General features: G+C 37.6%; 1 protein-coding gene across 2 annotated transcripts in view; it reads right to left on the bottom strand.

Annotated features, from left to right (window-relative positions):
• LOC136874744 (WD repeat-containing protein 46) overlaps positions 1–19,625 on the bottom strand; it is a 96,178-nt gene that overhangs the window by 10,782 nt on the left and 65,771 nt on the right. For both annotated transcript variants that reach the window (XM_067148422.2, XM_067148414.2), the window contains exons 10-11: positions 14,457–14,551; positions 14,145–14,240 (exon numbers count right to left, since the gene is read on the bottom strand). In XM_067148422.2, the coding sequence (XP_067004523.2) occupies positions 14,145–14,240; positions 14,457–14,551 (191 nt within the window). The remainder of the gene's footprint in view (positions 1–14,144; positions 14,241–14,456; positions 14,552–19,625) is intronic.

Below are 19,625 nucleotides of genomic sequence, written 5' to 3'. Positions count from 1 at the left end.
CATTAAAACGATGCCTTGCTTAGCATGGCGTAAATTCGAAGTCCCAATTCACGGAGTATTAAATCTATAAAAAAAATACCTCACTTATTGCATCACATATTACCGCGCATCACTATTACCGCGCAGTACGATCACATTTTTCCTAGTCCTGAAAATGTTCTTTGTCGTACCTTGTAAAAGGAACAGATTTCCAACACAGATCAGAGCCCTCACCACAGGAGGCTGCTGTGAGAAAGGTGCGCGAAAAACAAGAAATGGCCTTAAATTCCTGAACTCTATAGGGTAAATTAGACCTTCAGGAAGGAAGCCGTTAGCCTCAGGAAAGTTCAGCTTTCCTCTCTGATTTTCACTGATATTACTGAATAACCTAGGAAGCCTGTTTGTGCTTGTATTTCGCATTCCTTTTTAGAAGTTTAGAAATGTTATTTTTTTTACATCGCACCGACACAGATAGGTCTTATGGCGACGATGGGACAGGATAGGCCTAGGAATGGGAAGGAAGCGGCCGTGGCCTTAATTAAGGTACAGCCCCAGAATTTGCCTGGTATGAAAATGGGAAACCACGGAAAAACCACTTTCAGGGCTGCCGACAGTGGGGTTCGAACCCACTATCTCCCGGATGTGAGCTCACAGCTGCACGCTCCTAACCGTACGGCCAACTCGCCCGGTAGTTTAGAAATGTATTCCGTGTTGAATCATACAATGAAAAGTAGGGAATATTTGTCGCATAATAGCCTACGTACAGATGAGGAACACAATCATGTTAAGTTGACTAGAGTGGTCATATTATTGCTATTTGCTTTACGTCGCACCGACACAGATAGGTCTTATGGCAATGATATGGGATAGGAAAGGGCTAGGACTGGGAAGGATGTAGGCATAGACTTAATTAAGGTACAGCCCCAGCATTTGCCTGGTGTGAAAATGGGAAACCACGGGAAATCGTATTCAGGGCAGCCGACAGTGGGGTTGGAACCCACTATCTCCCGGATGCAAGCTCACAGCTGCGTGCTCCTAACCGCACGGCCAACTCGCCCAGTGTCATATTATTGTGTAGCCCAGTTATAGACACTGAAAAAGAAAGTTGTGATATATGTTACTAATGAAGACAAAATTAAAATCCAGGAAGATGACAAGTATCCACAATTTTCAACAGTGGCGCATATGTTGAAACTCGCACCTTTGAGATGATGGTCAAAGTAATCCCCTCGCACATCGCCGAGTTTAACCTATAAATAATTCATGGTCAAAGAGTGTGACCAGAAAGTAACGTTTAATAACCTACTGATCCACAATACAAGACGCCAGCTGACATTTGTTTTAGAAAGTGTGTGATCTGCAAATAATGCACCCATACTTTTATGGACCCCAAGTGCAAATGTTTTATATTTGTTGTCTGGCATTTTACACACCTTATGCATCATTGTTATTTAACCCTAGAATACTAACACGTCGTAATTTTTACGAGGCAGTTTCACAACATAGCCTGCTGCTCAAAAACCGGACGTTTTCCTGTGCACTAAACGTCCCGCTACCTTCAGTTGGAAGCAAACAACATTGTTGAACGAGATTATCAGTGATCCTGGTTGTTTTGGAAGTAGTATTTTATCAGCGTGGTCGTAAAATTTATGACACGTTAGTATTACTGCAAGTTTTTGTTGTTTGCGATTGAAATGAAGTTTTCTTCGCTTTTCTGTGTAGCGTCGCGAATAGAATAGAGTTTTCTTGAAAACAGTGCTAAATAATCTTCAAGTATGCCCATCGCGTTTGAAAAAAATGTGGACAGTGTCACCGCACTGTGTGTGCCCAACATCGTGCAGTGTGCGTGTTTTGTTTGACGAATGAACAATCAAATCAGACCCATTGTTGTTAAATTTTAACTTGGTGCTTCTTGATACTGCTTACATTAATTTAAAGTATTCATAAAAGTCAAATAAAATGAATCGTAATTTTTAAAAGTGATTAGTATTGACGTAACTCCTATGTAACGTTAGTATTCTAGAGTTAACATGCCACAGTGGATAGGATTTTCGTATTTGTTCTCTCATCCTTTTCAGTCTTTTAATACTCTCATCTTTAGAATCAGTAGATAGCCCATCTCTTACACTGTACCCATACATGCACGACGTAAAATGTACTCACGTTGGAAAAAAAATGCTTATCCCTGTTGGATAGTTCTGATTCATGTATTCAATAATATGTTTTCTCGCTTAACACATTCTCTTTCCTTGTCCCCTGCAGAAACGTCTAAACATGGTTTTACTGAATAAACTAACCTCTGAAATCGGTCATCCTTTCCACGCCGTATTTTAAAAAATAATGTTACTGACTAGATTTATAACTACTGTACTTTTGCAGTTTTTGGAGACGCAGATGCGCCAGAATTTATTCCCGCAGGAGTTCTTTTACGTGCCAGTAAATCTACCGACACGAGGCTGACGTATTTGAGCACCTTCAAATACCACCAGGCTAAGCCAGGATCGAACCCGCCAAGTTGGGGTCAGATGGCCAGTGCCTCAACCGTCTGAGCCATTCAGCCCCGCGCGCCGTATTTTGAGATGTATCACATTAATACTTAATTTCAGTACATAACATTAAACTAATCAATTGTTTACTACAGCCTTTATTTCTAACGAGTTAACTACTACTATCGGCCGGGTTATCTGTGCATTTATTACAGAAACATGTTCTCTTTCATTTTCGAATTGTATTTACAGAACAACAGTCAATGAGTATTACTAATCCACTCTGACATTCCCTTAGAGTTCGAATGTCGGCGAGAGAGCTCGCTAGCGCACATAACACGAAAACTATACCGAAGATGGTTGTTCGCATTCATTGCAATCGCTGGAGTTCATAAATGTTGATAACGGAAATACAGTGAAACCTCGTAAGTACGTTCCTCATTAACACATTTTCCCGCTTAGCACGTTGTAAATTCAAAGTCCCGATAACCACTGTATTAAATCTATATAAAAATACCTCACTTAACATGTCACAAATTTTCGCTATTACCGATTGGTACATCATATTTTTCCCAGACCTGAAAATGTTACTGTATTTGTCATCACTTGTGAAAGAAATGTAATTTCCATCTCGGGTAAGAGCTGTCGCTACAGCTGCATAATTACGGGACAAGGCCTTCGTGAACTTCAAAGGATAAGTTGCATTTAATATAGATGTTGATTCCCATAGGGAATCTGAAATATTTGTCCCGAATGAGTAAATTTATAATACCAATATAAATGGTCTGTTATTGGACATTATAAATTTTCCAGCTAACTCATTTCTGGTTGCCAGCGTTTTGTCCCCGTATGCTAGGTCGGGCTCATCAGTTGGTACCTAGCACACCCACCAAGACGCTGGCTAGTGCATACATGGAGGCCACTGCGTAGGCTACTTGGAGCCACCGGCAGTGCCATCAGATGGGCAAGCAGAAAAAATGTTAAATAAATAAAAATGTTAAATAACCCACTGCTCCGAAATAAAAGGATTCTACTAACATTTGTTTTAGAAAGAGTGTGATCTGCAATAATACTTCAATATTTTTGTTGGCCAATGTGCACGTTTTCATATTTGTTGTCGGTGTTTTTAATACCTTTCTGTGTACTTGTTAATCTATAATCTCCACCGGAAAGGGTTTCATATTTGTTCTCTTGTGTTTTTCCACACGTTTTAATACTTAACTTCCATCTTTAGAAATGGTCGACAGACCTATAGTTTGCACTGTACCTGTGGATACATGACATAAAATGCCCTCATGTTGGAAAAAATTGTATCTAGTGTTTTCATATGCCTGTTGGATAGCTTTTATTCGTATATTCATTAGTATGTTTTCTCGCTTAACACGTTCTTTTTCCTTGTCTCCTGCAGAAACATCTTAACGAGATTTCACTGTAATAACGCATGCTTAATCGCTCGTAGTAACAGATGCATCAGTGATAGGGTTCTCGTTGTAACCGAAGGATAACACTCAGTTTAATACAGGAATTTTCAAGGGGCAGAAAAAAATCTGTCATTAGAATGGAGTTCTTGCTATATGCCGTACTCGATATAGTGGACTTCTCCTGTATGTAATTCTAAATCAGTACTATAATCTGGTTGCTGTAGAGCAGCTAACAAATAGTCATTGTAGACGACAATTAACAACAATGAGCGACTGCCTCGTATCTCTCACTGTCGCATACGTGCCAGAATAGTAGGTTGGACCTACTTCAGTTTTTCAGGAATTATAGCTTATACTGCTGCTTCTTTGTTACTTTTTATCGCATTGTCAACAAGACATTATTGTTGTGAGGTACACGTACGGTATGGTCGCAGAGTTATTTTTGCTCAAGTTTCATAGAGTCCAAGTTTGTTTATAATGGCCAAAAAGAAGACGTATTCTGCAAAGAGGATAATGGAGAAATTGTGGATCATCAAGGAAGACAAAGATTTTAAAAAAATTAAAAGTGAAATAACCAAAACGTATGGAATACCGCTATAAACACTTTCGACCTTCTTAAAACAATGAGAAAAGATTGAACAACAAGCGATCGAAGCTAAGAAGACTGATCAACGGAGGCGAATTCAAGGAGCAAGGTACATAGAATTAGAAAATGAAGTCTAACCTAGTCAGCGATCGGGAGCAGACGTGCTGAGTTGAGTGTAGTGTGCCAGTAAAGCGGGAGTGGAGTGTGAGCGGCGAGTGGAAAAAAAGACGGGAGGGAAGAGGAAGATGATTGGTGTGGATCAATATCGGGTAGTGATCGGAAAATGGCAGGGGAGATGGAAGAAGGAAACATTAAGGAGTGAAGGAGGTAAAGTGGAAACAAGAATGATGGGTGAGATGATACTGGTGGCAGCGGTGATTATGGTATTGCTAGCTATAGGAGGTGTGGAAGTAAACTCCGGCCCAGCTTCCAGTGGCAACATGAACTGGGAAGACGTGGAGGTCATAAGAAGAGTGGTTAAAGAAGTTGTGGAAGAAGTATGCCCATCTGAGCAGATTAAAAAATATGTTGAAGGAACAAGTGAAAGAATTTGAAAATCGAGGCGTTGGATACATGGAAAAACAGACGAAACTATGAACAAAGTGGAAACCAACAAGAGAGAAATTATATCACTGAAGGTGAAAATAAGGGAGATGGAGGAAGAGATGGTGAAGCTGAAGGCAGAAATAGAAGACGGTAGCCAAGAACGCAGGAAGAAATGTTTATTTATATATGGAGTGCCGGAAGAAGAAGTCGAGGACAAAGTGCTAACAATTTACAAAGTGGTGGAAGTCATACAAAAAATGATGAAAATTAACTTTAGTGAAGTTGATACTGACGATGTGGAAAGGATAGGTAAAGCACGGCGTAATAGGCCGATAAAAGTAAAGTTGTTCTCCACCCTGACGGCAGAAATAGTGATAAGAGGCGCGGATAATATACGGAGTACAAAAATTTGGATTAAAAGAGGCATGGGAAGAGAAGGGATTAAGAACATAAACACTCTGAAGAAACATTTGGTCAGGGCTAGATTGCAAGGGTTAAGAGCCTACATTAAGGGTTAACTATTAGTGGTAATCAATGGACAATGGACAAGATTTTGGACAGTGACGAAATTACGGGAAATGGAAGAGAATATGAAGAACGAAGTGGTAGTGGGGAAGAGAGTGGAAGAAATGCAAGTTAGAGACAGTAAAGTTGGTGAAGACGGGCATGGGGATCAAGAAAAAACCAAGGAATAGGGCATTGGAACAGAGCTTGCAGCACGAAGAAATTAGCAGGGCAGAGAAGGACGTGCATGCTATCTTTGAATCGACCATAGAAGGAGCCAGGGAAGCAGCAATTGCGACGAGGAGGGAGACCAGGGCAATAGTTAAGGAGCTGAGGACGGAGGCCAGTGTGAGAGAAGAAAGGAAGATACAGGGAGTGAATGGGGGGGTGGGGAAGCACAAGATGTGACAAATGCACATAAACGAAGTGAAAATACGACTTGGAGAGAGAAAGCAGAATCAAGAGGTGCCTTGGCGAAAGGGAGAACTTGAGCCTAAAAGAGATGTGGAGTAAGACGAGTAATTTGGACGTAAGCATAGTGACAAGAAGTAAAAAAATTCAAGCAGCAGCAGTAAGTAAATTGTTTAACCTTTTCATTGCTGAGATAAATTTTCTTTTGTAAAAGCTGTGTGCTGAATTATTTTTAATAATTAATTTCAATACATAAAAGTCGGAAATAAGATGGGGAAAACCAGAGGGTTCTTGCCTGCTTGTCATATATTTTTATACTAAATATGGAAGTTCCTAAACTGATTTTTCTAACACAAAATTAGCTATATGTTGCGCAGGAAATTCGGGGTTGTCCAACATAAAAGGCCAACAATTGAACATAAATTGAACTAATAATTAAAAATAACAGTAAAAAGCCTAACTTACATGTTTCAGTGGCTACAGGTGGTCCTAGCTGTCCACTTCCAAGCACCCATATATAACTAAACTGAAGACAATAACTTCAGGCGTGTCTAAAATGAGTAAAAATGTATCTAAATTTTACGGGAAAATATTATTCAAGATAAAACACTGAGAATGCATTAAAAATTCCTATACATCTTGGTTTGATATCAAAATAAAAAATGGTCCAGACCAGTTAATCAAGGGTTGTACAAAACTGGTAATTCCAAAACTGTGGGTAGCCTACATTGTTTTCAAATCGCATGTCTTCTTTGGAAGTGTTCATTCACACGAAACAAGTTCATCTCCTTCAGTACCTTACTAGGGTATGGTAGTTTCCAAAGCAGGGGTGAACACAGAGTCCAACGTCGCATTTTTCACACATATATCTACTTTCTTTCCTCTTTTTCTCACCAAGCGTGGTGTTTGAACACACATGGCAGTACCTGGCAGGAAATCTCTTCTTCAGGGTGGGTGGTACAGGGGAAGGAAAATGTCTCTCTGTCAATCTAAGCGGCTCTTCTTTCTCATGCTTTGCACAAGTGGTTGGACAACTTCTGTACTTTCATTATAATCGGTGTCATCACTATAATCGTTATTCTCGAAATCACTAAAATCGGGATATTCATCTTCTGATTCTAATGTGGATAGCACTCTTACAACCTCGGATTCAGTAAGATCGCGTGCTTTACTGGCGGTCGACATACTGTAGCTTACTCATCCCTGACGCGGGCCTCACTGCTAGCTTGCACACCGGGCATACCGCAGAGCAGTTCATAAAGCAGAGTGTCGTATTTATCTCAATAACTCATGAATGAATCAACAGATTATCGTTTCGTAAGTTCCTATCTACTGCAGAGAGATACGTGTATCTGCCCACGAAGTTTGAATGACTTCTTATGTCAACATTGGGAGTACTGCGTTGATAAAGTCAGAAGAATGTCATGTTCGCAATATTACGGGCGCAGCAGAGCAGCGGTCACTCTCCGCGCTCGCAATATTAATTACTGTCATTAGATGGTATAGGAAGGCTGTAATTAAGATGAGGCGGGTATTTGTTAGTAAGCAAGGAAGAGAGTGATTGTAAGCATGTGTGGTGACTTAGTAAATAATCACGAGATTTCGTGATTAGGTTAATGTGTGGAGATGGATGGTATAAGGTAGTAGAGTGGATGTAAAATTTGCGATGAGGTAAGGCTGGCAGATGAATAGGGAGATAGTGATGTTTGGTTTGTAATGTATGGAATGGCTAGCGAGATGGTCTCATTTAATGTGGAGATTTTCCTGAAATTTTAAAAGAAAATAAGTGTAGCGAGATAATGGAGTTTAACTGTGGACAATAGTAATGAAACGTAAGGAGAATAATTGCACACCGGCATGACAGTGGAGGTAACACGAAAGCTGGGTTTGCAGCTCAAGTAGAACAACAGAGAGGTCAGTGTTCATGAAGGATTGCGCTGAGTTGCGAACCAGGCCAGAAGTGATATGCAGTTTGTTTAAATTACAGATGCCGTTTGCTGACACTATTGTACTCTACACAGTAATATGTTATTATTTTAGTTTATTATTATCATACTGCCATACAGCCTTCTGCCATGGCCAACAGACCACCAATAAGGGTTGATCTTGGGCCAGGCAACAGTGTTTATCCTGCCTCATTGCCTTGTTGTTGTTGCTGTTGTTGTTGTTGTTATTGTTGTTGTTATTACATATGGTTTTGTTCATGTGTCTGCCTATCTGGTGGAATTCCTTTCCTTTTCTTTTTGTGAGCTGGTTTAGGTCAGACTTATTTTTTCTCCCCATTAATGGATCATATACATATTATGTAGATCTGGAGAAAGAATAAAGATACATAAAGAATTAGAAGATGAGTTAATAGAGTGGCTTCATTAAGCCCGTTTAAATAATATTGCGGTGGATGGACCACTGATAAAAGAAAAGGCCAACGAACTGGCACTGAAGTGCGGACTGGACTTTTAGTGTTCAAATGGCTGGCTGCAACGATTCAAAGAATGGTATAACATCACTTGGGAGGTAGTGAGTGGCGAAAGTGTAAGTGTTGACACAGGAAGTATTAACGAATGGCGGGAACGAGCAGCACCGATTTTAGCTAAATATGCACCCAAGGGCGTATTCAATTATTTTTTTTTCATGCCCAACCAAAGAGAACTCTCGCTGTGAAAGCACGGACTTGTCACACCCGAAAAGCTTTTAAGGACAGAGTGAGAGTTATCCGTGCTGTAATGCAGATGACAGTGAGAAATTACGCCCTCTTATTATAGGCAAGTTCGCAAAGCCCCATTGTTTTAAGGGTTTGAAAAATTTTGCATATGATTATAGATGTTCTAAAAATGTTTGGATGATAGGAAATTTGTTCCGTGAATGGTTTCTCTGTTTGGAAAGAAAGATGGAGAGTAAAGACCGCAATATTCTTCTTATTCTGGATCGATGCGCTGCCTACAACCATGATGGACTGGAACTTAAAAATATGCATTTCTTGTACTTGCCGGCAAATACTACGTGCCACATACAACCAATGGATCAAGGGATTATTTATTGTGTGTAACGTACATATCGGAAGCAGCTTGTTCGTTTTTTAGTAAGAGAGGTATCAAGAAATGTGCCTTACTCTGATATCAGGAAGTGGAATATCATGGATGCTATACAGATTGTAGCTGTGGCTTGGGACACTGTAACACAATTTGTTATAAAGAACTGCTTACGGAAGTGCAGGTTCTTTGCAAATGATACAGAAGAAACAACCGTGGCAAATGCCGATAACGGTGACTGGACTGATGTACAACAATATTTGGAGTTGGAAGAAACTTTCGAAGACTTTGTGAACACTTACAATCAAGTACCAGTAACAGACGGTATCTCGTGTGACGCAACTGACCCATGTAAGCTAACGGAAGTGGAATCGCAAGCAGACGACACATCAGAAACTAAGTTTCTTCTCACGCGCCTGCCAGCTAAAGATGCAATGACAGCCTTATTGATTCTGTACAGTGTTATCTCTACCAGCAATGCCCCAGAAAATGCTGTGAATGCAAAGCATGAATGGAAGATTTTATTTCGACAACTTACAGATAAGCACTTAAGCAGCGCACCATTGACTCATATTTCAGAAAAGAATGGCACTGTTTTCAGTGTTTGCCTAAGAGGCAAGATGTTGAAATGCATTTTTGTTGGAAATTAATTTCCATGTTGGCTACCATATTAGAATAATTTTATACATACATGTTTTTTTTTTTTTTTTTCATGTTTTCATTTGTGTTAGTGTGTTTCGAACATCGAGGTATAGATGGATTAAAACAAAGTCAAAATAATAGAATATCATGTGTGCACTGTATCTGGATGTAAATATGATTGCATCCTGAATTATAATCAACTTACAATAATTATGCAAGTACTTCATACCATAGATAACTCCAGGATTTATTGTTCTTCGTAAAAATCGGAAACCAGCTGCAGTACCTATCGTTGACGGGACAATCGTATAGATTGTGCAAAGTTTTCTAACTCCCCAGCCACTTTCCGCCAATATTCATGCGTGCTTTTTTACTTGGGACACAACAGTAATCCCATCTATAGGAGATGAGTGGCAGCAGAGGAGACAAATCACATCACAACAATGGTCAATATAATGTTACTGATGATCAGTTTTATGAGCTTTTGATGTTGTAGGCATTCACATTTAGTTTTCTTCCGACTCTGGGTTATTAGAGCATCTAATGCAAAGGGAATTCTTCAAACGATTGTTCCTTATCGATTTTTTCATTTTTTTTAATGATCATCTTCACATTTTCCGTTGTCCATATGGACCGATTACCACACGGTTTTACACCTTAAGACAATCATGACAAAAACAACGCCAGTTAGCCCGATTAAACAACATTTCCATGTTATCAATGCCTGCCATTGATATGGATTAAATAAGAAATGTCTAAATTCATTACTCTATTATCATAGTTTTGTAGGCTATTTTTAGGCCTTGTTTTTAAAAAACGTTTGTTATGGGATGTATATGTCTATTGTTATAGGTGAATAGTACGTAGTCTTTTTTATCTTTCTCGGTTCTGGTTAACTTGGTTAACATCCCATAACAAGCGTTTTTAAAAAACAAGGCCTAAAATAGCCTACAAAACTACACATAGCAACGCCAACATCTTACACAATTCTAAATCCGTCAATAATAAAAATCAATACAACCACTCAGGTGTCTACCGCTTGAAATGTAATGACTGCGAGGCCAGCTACATAGGGCATACAGGAAGGAACTTTCTGATACGATATAACGAACACATAAATGCAGTTAAGCACAGGCATTTTTCAGCTATGGGACAACACATCGATGACCAAAAACATAGATTTACAAATATTAACCATGACATACAAATTCTGAATACAAACCCCAAAAGCCCCTTGCTCAGCATCTTGGAAGAATTTTACATTAATTTAGATCAATACATCAACCTAAATTTCAACCTAAATGAAATCACAGAAAAAAACTAACATTCTTTTCGATACAGTCATTCCCTTTCTAAAAAATTATTATCTGAAAAGAATTAAAAAACAACAGCCTATACATACGAATGAACCGCCTAAAGACCCTCCCTACCCTAGTTCCGCTCTCTCCACAGATGCCCCTCCCATGCCTCCAAACTTCCCCTCCGTATCCGCGAACTACAGCCCCAGAATAACACGTAACAGATCTCGACATGCAGCCATGCAGCATACACAGTGCCAACACTCAACGTAAGTATATCATACATATTTTACACTTTTCTTAGCCCATTAGACGCCGTTTCTTACACAATCTATCTCTAATTTCAGATATTACAGTCTACAATATAAAGGAAGCCCTCACGTTATCACCTAGAACTTATGTATATTGGTTGACATCGACATAGTTTTAATCCCAAGATGCACGGCATTACTTAATACTCCAGTTTACAATAGGCATTATCTTAACTCAGCAATGGTGCACGCAATTTCTCACAATAATTTAGTACATCAAGACAACTGTAATATATTATACTAGCATTAATCAAGAAAACATCGGAATGAACAAAAACTATCACAAGTTTAAACATTAGAATACAAACACTGTGTACTTACCATATTACAAGAATAATGCAGCAACAACAAACCAGTACAAACTAGAGTCAAATGTGGACCCATTTTATCTTGTTTTTATCATTTCATTCACTTTTAAACGGCCTGTTATAGCGGCTCAAATTTTATGTGTATATATTCGTTTTTAATAGACAATGTATGTTTCAATAATATATATGTAAATATGTAATAATTCCACATATACCCTTGTAAACTTTATTTGATGTTTACTAGACTCAGGCTACAATGAGATGACGCTTTACATAATAAGCAACTTTCTAGTCAATGAAAAAAGATCCATTATACTACTGTTATATTTACTTTTACATGACTGTCAAATTGGGTCAATGATATGAAGACATTAGTCCTTATGTGATGTTTTTGAAACCGATTTAATGTATAACAGCTGAGGATGACCCCATAGGGGTCGAAACTGGTACTGAATTTACTGCATCTTGTAAATAAACATTGTATTGATAAGGTGGAGGCTTCTATATTATTTTTATATTGTAGTAGCAATCAATACGGAAATGAAGCTCATAGATTATGAAGGCCCTATACTGTTCGTAGCAGTTTATGGAAATCTTGTACCATGAAAATTAGGCCTAAATCAACTTATAAAGGTTATGTTGAACTTGAGAATATGGTTTTGAATGTAAGAATCGATTCTCAAAAGTTCTTCAGTGCATTTTATTCAATTCTGCCCATCACTAGTCACAATCAAATTGGAAAGGGAAAACACATCATCAAAACTTCAGAAATTACAATCATTCATGACCTTGAGCTCGGATGGAAAGTGCACTTGCTGTAAAAGTCGGTACGAGTGCGAAATGAAACAAACTTTTTAAGTGTAACGTGTGCAAATAAAACGACTGCAGTTTTCATAATATTTTAACACAAAAACGTGAAATTCCCAGTTTTATATTAGCACCAAAATAGTAATAGGCAATTTCAAAACCTCCCATGGCTTTATGCAACATCTGTTCTGGTCTCTATAACATAATCGTATAGGATAATATTGTCCTGCTACGGTAATGGAGTAGACCATACAGCCAACAACTCTATTCAGTTACTTAAGGAGCAGTTTTGATTCCTGCCTGAAAGCCCAGTGATTATACAGTGCCCTGAGGGAAGTGTTGAATACCTATTCGGCGATGCAATCGAAAACATAAAAAAAATAAACATCTAACACTGGACATAATGTAGACGTTTCTGCAAGTATGAACATTTGACGAAACCTGTTCCGTCTTCAAGTAGAACTATCAAAATGTGCTCTGTCTCTTTCCAATTGTTGTGGCCACTCTCTGCTTTATGATTTCTGAGGATTCTCCAAACAATACCACCCGAATGCGATGCTAAGATGGTCCCTTATGCAATGCAAGTTCACCACCGATCACTTCTCCAGTACAGTACTTCCTCTAATTATCACAATGACGGGATGTTAACACCAAGATCCGTAGTATGCCGTAGCCGTCCTTTCATGAGATACAGTTTCTTGAAAAACATGTGATAGAGGATTTAGCATTGATGGGACTGAAATTTCTGAATGGTTGATCCGGGAAATTGTTTCTTCAAGGAACGGATAATGCAGGATTTTTATGTGATTTAATTAGGATGCTTGCAGGACCACGTAATTTGAATGAATACTGTGGGAAAACGTATTTTCTAGGTACATATAATTGAGGTTCTGTTGTATACAGATAACGCACCACAGACCGGAAACGATTTGGTGGCGCACATAACCCAATTTCTGGCCGGTCAACCATGCATAACTCGTGAATTTCAAATTTTTTGCTACGTCCGCATTTTATTGCTGTATTCTTTCCATGATTGTAGACACTGACTGTGAATTGTTTCCAATTGTCTAATGGAATTCGCTACAGTCGCATATCCTTTCTGCCGATAGCAGCTGATTGACAATAGTTTTGTTGCTTCAGTTTATCGTTTCATATTTATGAAAACATAATCAAAATAATGGATAGGTGTGTTCTAAACATTCAGGAAGAACGGGCCAGTATATTTAGGTACGTAGATTTAAGATTTATGAACGCTGGACTTTATTATTACATAAGTCTCTGTACTGTATACCCAATTTTTGTAGCTTCCTCTTATTCTTGCCGTATCCTAGACTGAAAACAATGGGAATTATTATCATTCTTACAATTTCTACTCTATTCGTCTTGAGGATTATCCTCGCCGCTTGATGGTAGCTTCATTCATTCCATTCCTGACCCGGACGAATTACTGAAATCGGACTGCGGATGTTCATTTCATTTCGTCTAGAGGATTGGAGGTACCCAGGTTCGAGTCACAAGTACAACACTAACTTACATATTTTCAATTTTTTTTTTTTTTTTTTTTTTGTTATTACACAGAAATTTGTTTAATTTGAAGTTTAAACAAAGAAATTGGAAGTCCGACTTTTTTGGTCCCGATCACTTCGAATTATGGAGGTTTTACTGTATATGGAATCAAATATTAATTCAGAGAGTAAACTTAGGGCCCTATAACAATTTTAATGTAGCTGCATGCAGTCACACAGAACACTTTGAACCACACTATATCACCAAAACTGAAATCTATTTGTACCTCTAAATTTTGGTCTTTACTCACCAATAGTTTCTTCTTTGCTTCTATTTTGTCTTTCAGGGTAGGAATATCCACCTCAGCAACTGCATATGGGTCTAATGTTATCAGTTCAGGTGGAATCTAAAACAAAGAAAACAACAACTTGCAACACATACAATAGATACCATGAAAATCAGAATTTGATGAAAACCAAGAAATAATTTTCTCATTAATCCTACAGTAACATCTGCATAAAATTACAAAACAAATGAAGAGATGAACCGATGGGGATTTGAAGTGGATGGAGACTTGGATGAATACGTATTTCTTCGATATAGAATATGCAACAATCCTTACCTTCTCCAAAAGTGCCTTTACTTCTGATTCCTTCCTCTGGGACTTGGTCTGGTATGGATTACTCTCCAGAGCATCAAAGTTAGGCTCACCAGATCCTACAAAGAGCAATGTTTTCTATCATATGGGTAACAATGAATAAGAATCCTTACAAGATTTCATTAAAGGAATAGGTAAGAGGTCAGAAAACAAAACAAACAAAAAAGGAGAAAAAACCACAGGAAATAGAAAAGTACAATATTAACCAATTCAATGGACAATGAACCTATCGCCGTACCAGTGCAAAGCATGAAGCATCAAGGAAATGATACTGTTGTGCCGGGCAATTTGGTTAGTGATCATAGGATATAAACTTCATGGTTTTGATCTGTACTGAATTGTGATTACAATAAATATTAAACTAATGTATGAGGCACACAACAATAGGCCATGCACCTCATGTCGCAAGGAGGGGCTAACTTCATGGATACCGCAATGAATTGCAAATTTATACAAGCCAAAATTTAAGAATGTGTCTGTTTTAACCATATCTTCATGTGCCGTCCTGACAATGTCCAACAGCATTTCAACATGATTTTAACAATCACTACGGGAACATTTCAATTTATTTACGTTGGTTGATGTGGCAACACCATCTAGCAGTTCTGTGTCAGCTGGTGGTTACAGTGGCGTCCAGTGGCTTGCATACTGCTAACACCACTCAAGTAGATTTGGTGATTGATGATCTGACTACAGAAGCAACATTTGCCAGTACCCGTTTTGCAATTGAAATTGTAATGATTACCAGTGATGGAACTAACAATTCTATGAATATTAATGCAAGAAAGAGTCTGGATGATAAGCATACTCCAGATGCTAAGAATTTAGAGCCTAATTTATTTTTCAAATTTTACACATAGTTCATCCCAGATTTTAATGTCAATTGTGTATTTGCACATTTGTTTTTATGTCAATTGTGTGTTTGTACATTTGTTTAGTTATTAGATGTATTACATTAAGGCTGAAGATGGCCAGCCAAGGCCAAAACTAGTCCCTAATTTAGTAATGTAATTCAATAATATTGCATACTAGCAAGATACCCGTGCTTCGCTACGGTATTATACTGAAATTTATAATTGAATGCTTATTGTTTTAGATATATAATCCGCCGAAATTCTCGATCTGACTGGTTTTCTGCGAGAATCCACCAAAATTCCCGATCTGACTGGTTTTCTAATATTTTACGGCACGTTTCCTCCCATTTTTCAATCTTCCTTTCCAGCAATCGATTTCGTACTTCCCGGGCTAGGCTCAGGTATTCCTCCCGGTCAGTTGGGTCCGTAAATCTTTGCCATCTTTTCCTATAATCATTTTTAATATGGATAAAATCCTTCAGGAGATCCGGCGTGGTGTCATATGGGGTGCCTTGGCGGCATTGAACCCGCGGCCGGACTGCATTCTTAGTCATTACCCGTCCAGGAGCCGTTTCCAGCGCGGTCCGCACATTTGACGACGGTCCGGATTATTATTATTATTATTATTATTATTATTATTATGGGTTGCTGGAATGGCTGATGACAGGGAAAACCGGAGTATCAGGAGAAAAACCTGTCCCGCCTCCGTTTTGTCCAGCACGAATGTCACATGGAGTGACCGGGATTTGAACCACGGAACCCAGCTGTGAGAGGCCGGCGTGCTTCCGCCTGAGCAACAGAGGATCCTTATAAGTACATTAATAACAGTAAAATCAATTGGTCTCACCTCCTTCTACACCCCACCGCCGTTAAGTTTATTTAGAGCCACCCCCCCCCCCATCCAAAAAAATTAAAAGAATGCTTGTTTCTTTATATTTAAGGGAGGTTCTAAACACCAATGTTCAGGTCTATTACCTTCAGTTTTGAGATATAAGTATCCCCATAAAAATAATTTACTTTTTTCACTTCATTTCACAATACTCCCCCCCCCCTTACGTGAATTTTCCCGCAAAACATACTTGTTTCTTTAATAGTAAAGGCTCTTCTAAATACCTATTATCACGACTCTAACTTCTTCAGTTTTTGATTTATGTGTCCTCATGAAAGGAATTCAACTCCTTTACACTCCCATCCTCCAAGATGGGTTCCCCACCAAAACGCGTTTTTCTTTCTTTGTAGGAGATCCAAAAAAGAATTTTTACGTCTGTAACAACTTTAGTTTTTATTAGATGTATGTACTCTCATACAATTAAGTCAATTAATTTTTCAATTCTTTCACACCCCTCCCCCTTCATTGGATTTTCCGAGAATACGTGTTTCTTTACTTTTAAATTAGATTGCAAATATCAAATTTCACGTCTGTAACATCTTCATTTTTGAGATATCAGTAGCCTAATTAAAAGAATTCAACACCATTTTCAGTCACTTTAACCTCCACCCCCTCCGCCCAAGTAGTATTTCCGAAAACTAAAAATACACGTTTCTTTATGATTAATAGAGATAAAATACCATTTTTCACTTCTGTGACATGTTAAGTTTTTTAGATATACTGTAAAACTTCTCATTTGAAAATGTCACCCCTTTTGAGTTCCCCTTTGGAGTTTCCAAAAACAAATCACCTATGTTTCTTTACATTTACAGGAGATTCCAAACACCCACTTTTTACGTCTGTAACATTTTACGTTTCCAAGATATTCTGTATAGTCTTTCAAAAAATTCAACCCAAATTGTCACTCCTGTTTAACCGCCATTAATTGGATTTTCCAAAAACTAAAAAATACGTGTTCCTTTATTTTTAAAGGAGATCCCGTATACAAATTTTCAGTTCTGTAATATCTTTCATTTCTGAGATATATGTATCCTCATTAAAGGCATACAACCCATTTGTCACCCTTTTACACCCCTCCTATTAGGATTCCTTTATTTTTAGAGGAGATTCTAACTACCAATTTTTACATCTGTAAAGTTTTAAGATGTAGACACACTCATTTTAAAAAATTCACCCCCCCTTTTCTCCCCCCAATATTTGGATTTTCCAAAAACCAAAAAATACGTGTTTCTTTACTTTTAAAGTAGATCCAAAATACCAATTTTCAGGTCTGTAATATCTTCAGGTTCTGAAATATAAGTAGCCTCATTAAAGGCATTCAACCCATTATTAACCCTTTTACACCCTTCCTATTGGGATTTTCCGAAAACCAAAGAATACGTGTTTCTTTATTTTTAAAGGTAATTCTAAATACCAATTTTTACATCTATAACCTTTAAAAGTTTGGAGATATAGATGCACTCATTTTAAAATATTACCCCTTTTAACCCCCAAAATTGGGTTTTCCAGAAACAAAAAAATACGTGTTTCTTTATTTTTAAAGGAGATCCCAAAGACCAATTTTCAGGTCTGTAATATCTTCAGTTTCTGATATATAAGTAGCCTCATTAAAGGCATTCAACCCATTTTTCACCCCTTTTCACTCCTCCTATTGCGATTTTCCAAAAACAAAAAAATACGTGTTTCTCTATTCTTAATGAAAATTCTGAATACCAATTTTTACATCTGCAAACTTTAAAAGTTTGGAGATATAGATTCACTCATTTTAAAAATTCACCCCCTTTTCACCCTCCCATTAACTGGATTTACCAGAAACAAAAAAATACGTGTTTCTTTATTTTTAAAAGAGATCAAACGCACCAATTTTCAGGTCTGTAATATCTTCAGTTTCTGAGATATAAGTACCGGTATCCTGATTAAAGGCATTCAATCCATTTTCCCCCATTTTCACCCTTTTTCACCCCTCCTATTGGGATTTTCTGAAAACAAAAAAATACATGTTTCCTTATTTTTAAAGAAGATTCTAAATACCAATTTTTACACCTGTAAACTTTTAAAGTTTTGAGATATAGATACACTCATTTTAAAATTTCACCCCCCTTTTCACCCCCTTAGCGACGGAATATCCAAAAATCCTCTCTTAGCGAGCACCTACATCTTAATATGAATATATCCCCAAAATTTCATTACTTTATGTCCAGTAGTTTTGCCTCGGCGATGATGAATCAGTCAGTCAGTCAGTCAGGACAAGTTATTTTATATATATAGATTATAGTATTGAAAAGGTGGACCATTATGACATTAATTTAATATTTATTGTAACCTGATTAGTGATCGGCACCAGTCTGGGTCCAGGCTGGCTGGTGTGAAATGGGTAACTGGACATGCATTGGTCAACGATCAGGAATTGCACAGCAAATCTGCTATTGATGGAACAAACGCAGGCCAACTCCGTAATGGCAAAACCATATGATATTCATCTCTGGTACAGAAATGGTGTTAAATTTCTCACCAGCAAGTGACTTGCTCCATATGTCAAAGCCTACAGCCAATATATAAAAGAGTAAGGTATTGACTTTCACTCTTTACACCAAGCAGTACAAGTTGCACCTGGTGCAAATATCTAAGATGAAATTCTAAAATAATTTAATTGCACAAAGTCCACCTGTTCAATACACATTTGCCATTTGATAAATGGTGTGTCTAAAAAGCTACATAGTACATGTTTCAACCTAGCCTAGAGATCATCATCAGCTAAAATAACATAAAGAAGAAGGACATATAACAAGAAACAGTGATACATTAAAAAATTTAAGATAAAATACATGCAGCAAATGCAATGGAAATCTATGTTTAAAATGTACATAACTTCAATATTAAAATAAACTCAACAAATACAATGGAGATCTGTGCAAGTATACGACACCTAGAACATTTTATCACATTCAACAATATATCAGATAACTAACGTTATTCATGTAGCCTTCAAAACTACTAATAATAATTCATCAATCTTTTACAATATACTCACAGTCAACATAATAAATTCCTTAATTCAGGCATCTACAGATTAAAATACACTAATTGCAATTACATCCATATGGGACAAACAGGCAGGAGCTTTACAACTCTCTACCTCGAGCATGAAAATGCCAAAAAGCACAATAGCTTTTCTGCAATGTGCCAACACACCTGATTTTAATCATACTTTTTCATCAATTGAATCAAACAAGATTTGGATATTTTAAAAGTCAAACGAGTTGCTCAATATTCTTGAAAATTGTTACATCCATTTAGATCAATACTCCAATCCTAGTTATAACCTCAACAAAATCTGATAAACCCCTTATACTTTTTTACATCATTACTCTGTTTTACAAAAAACATAAT

Source organism: Anabrus simplex, chromosome 1, assembly GCF_040414725.1.
Source record: "Anabrus simplex isolate iqAnaSimp1 chromosome 1, ASM4041472v1, whole genome shotgun sequence".
NCBI lineage: Eukaryota > Metazoa > Arthropoda > Insecta > Orthoptera > Tettigoniidae > Anabrus > Anabrus simplex.
This window is presented reverse-complemented; position numbering and strand designations above follow the sequence as displayed.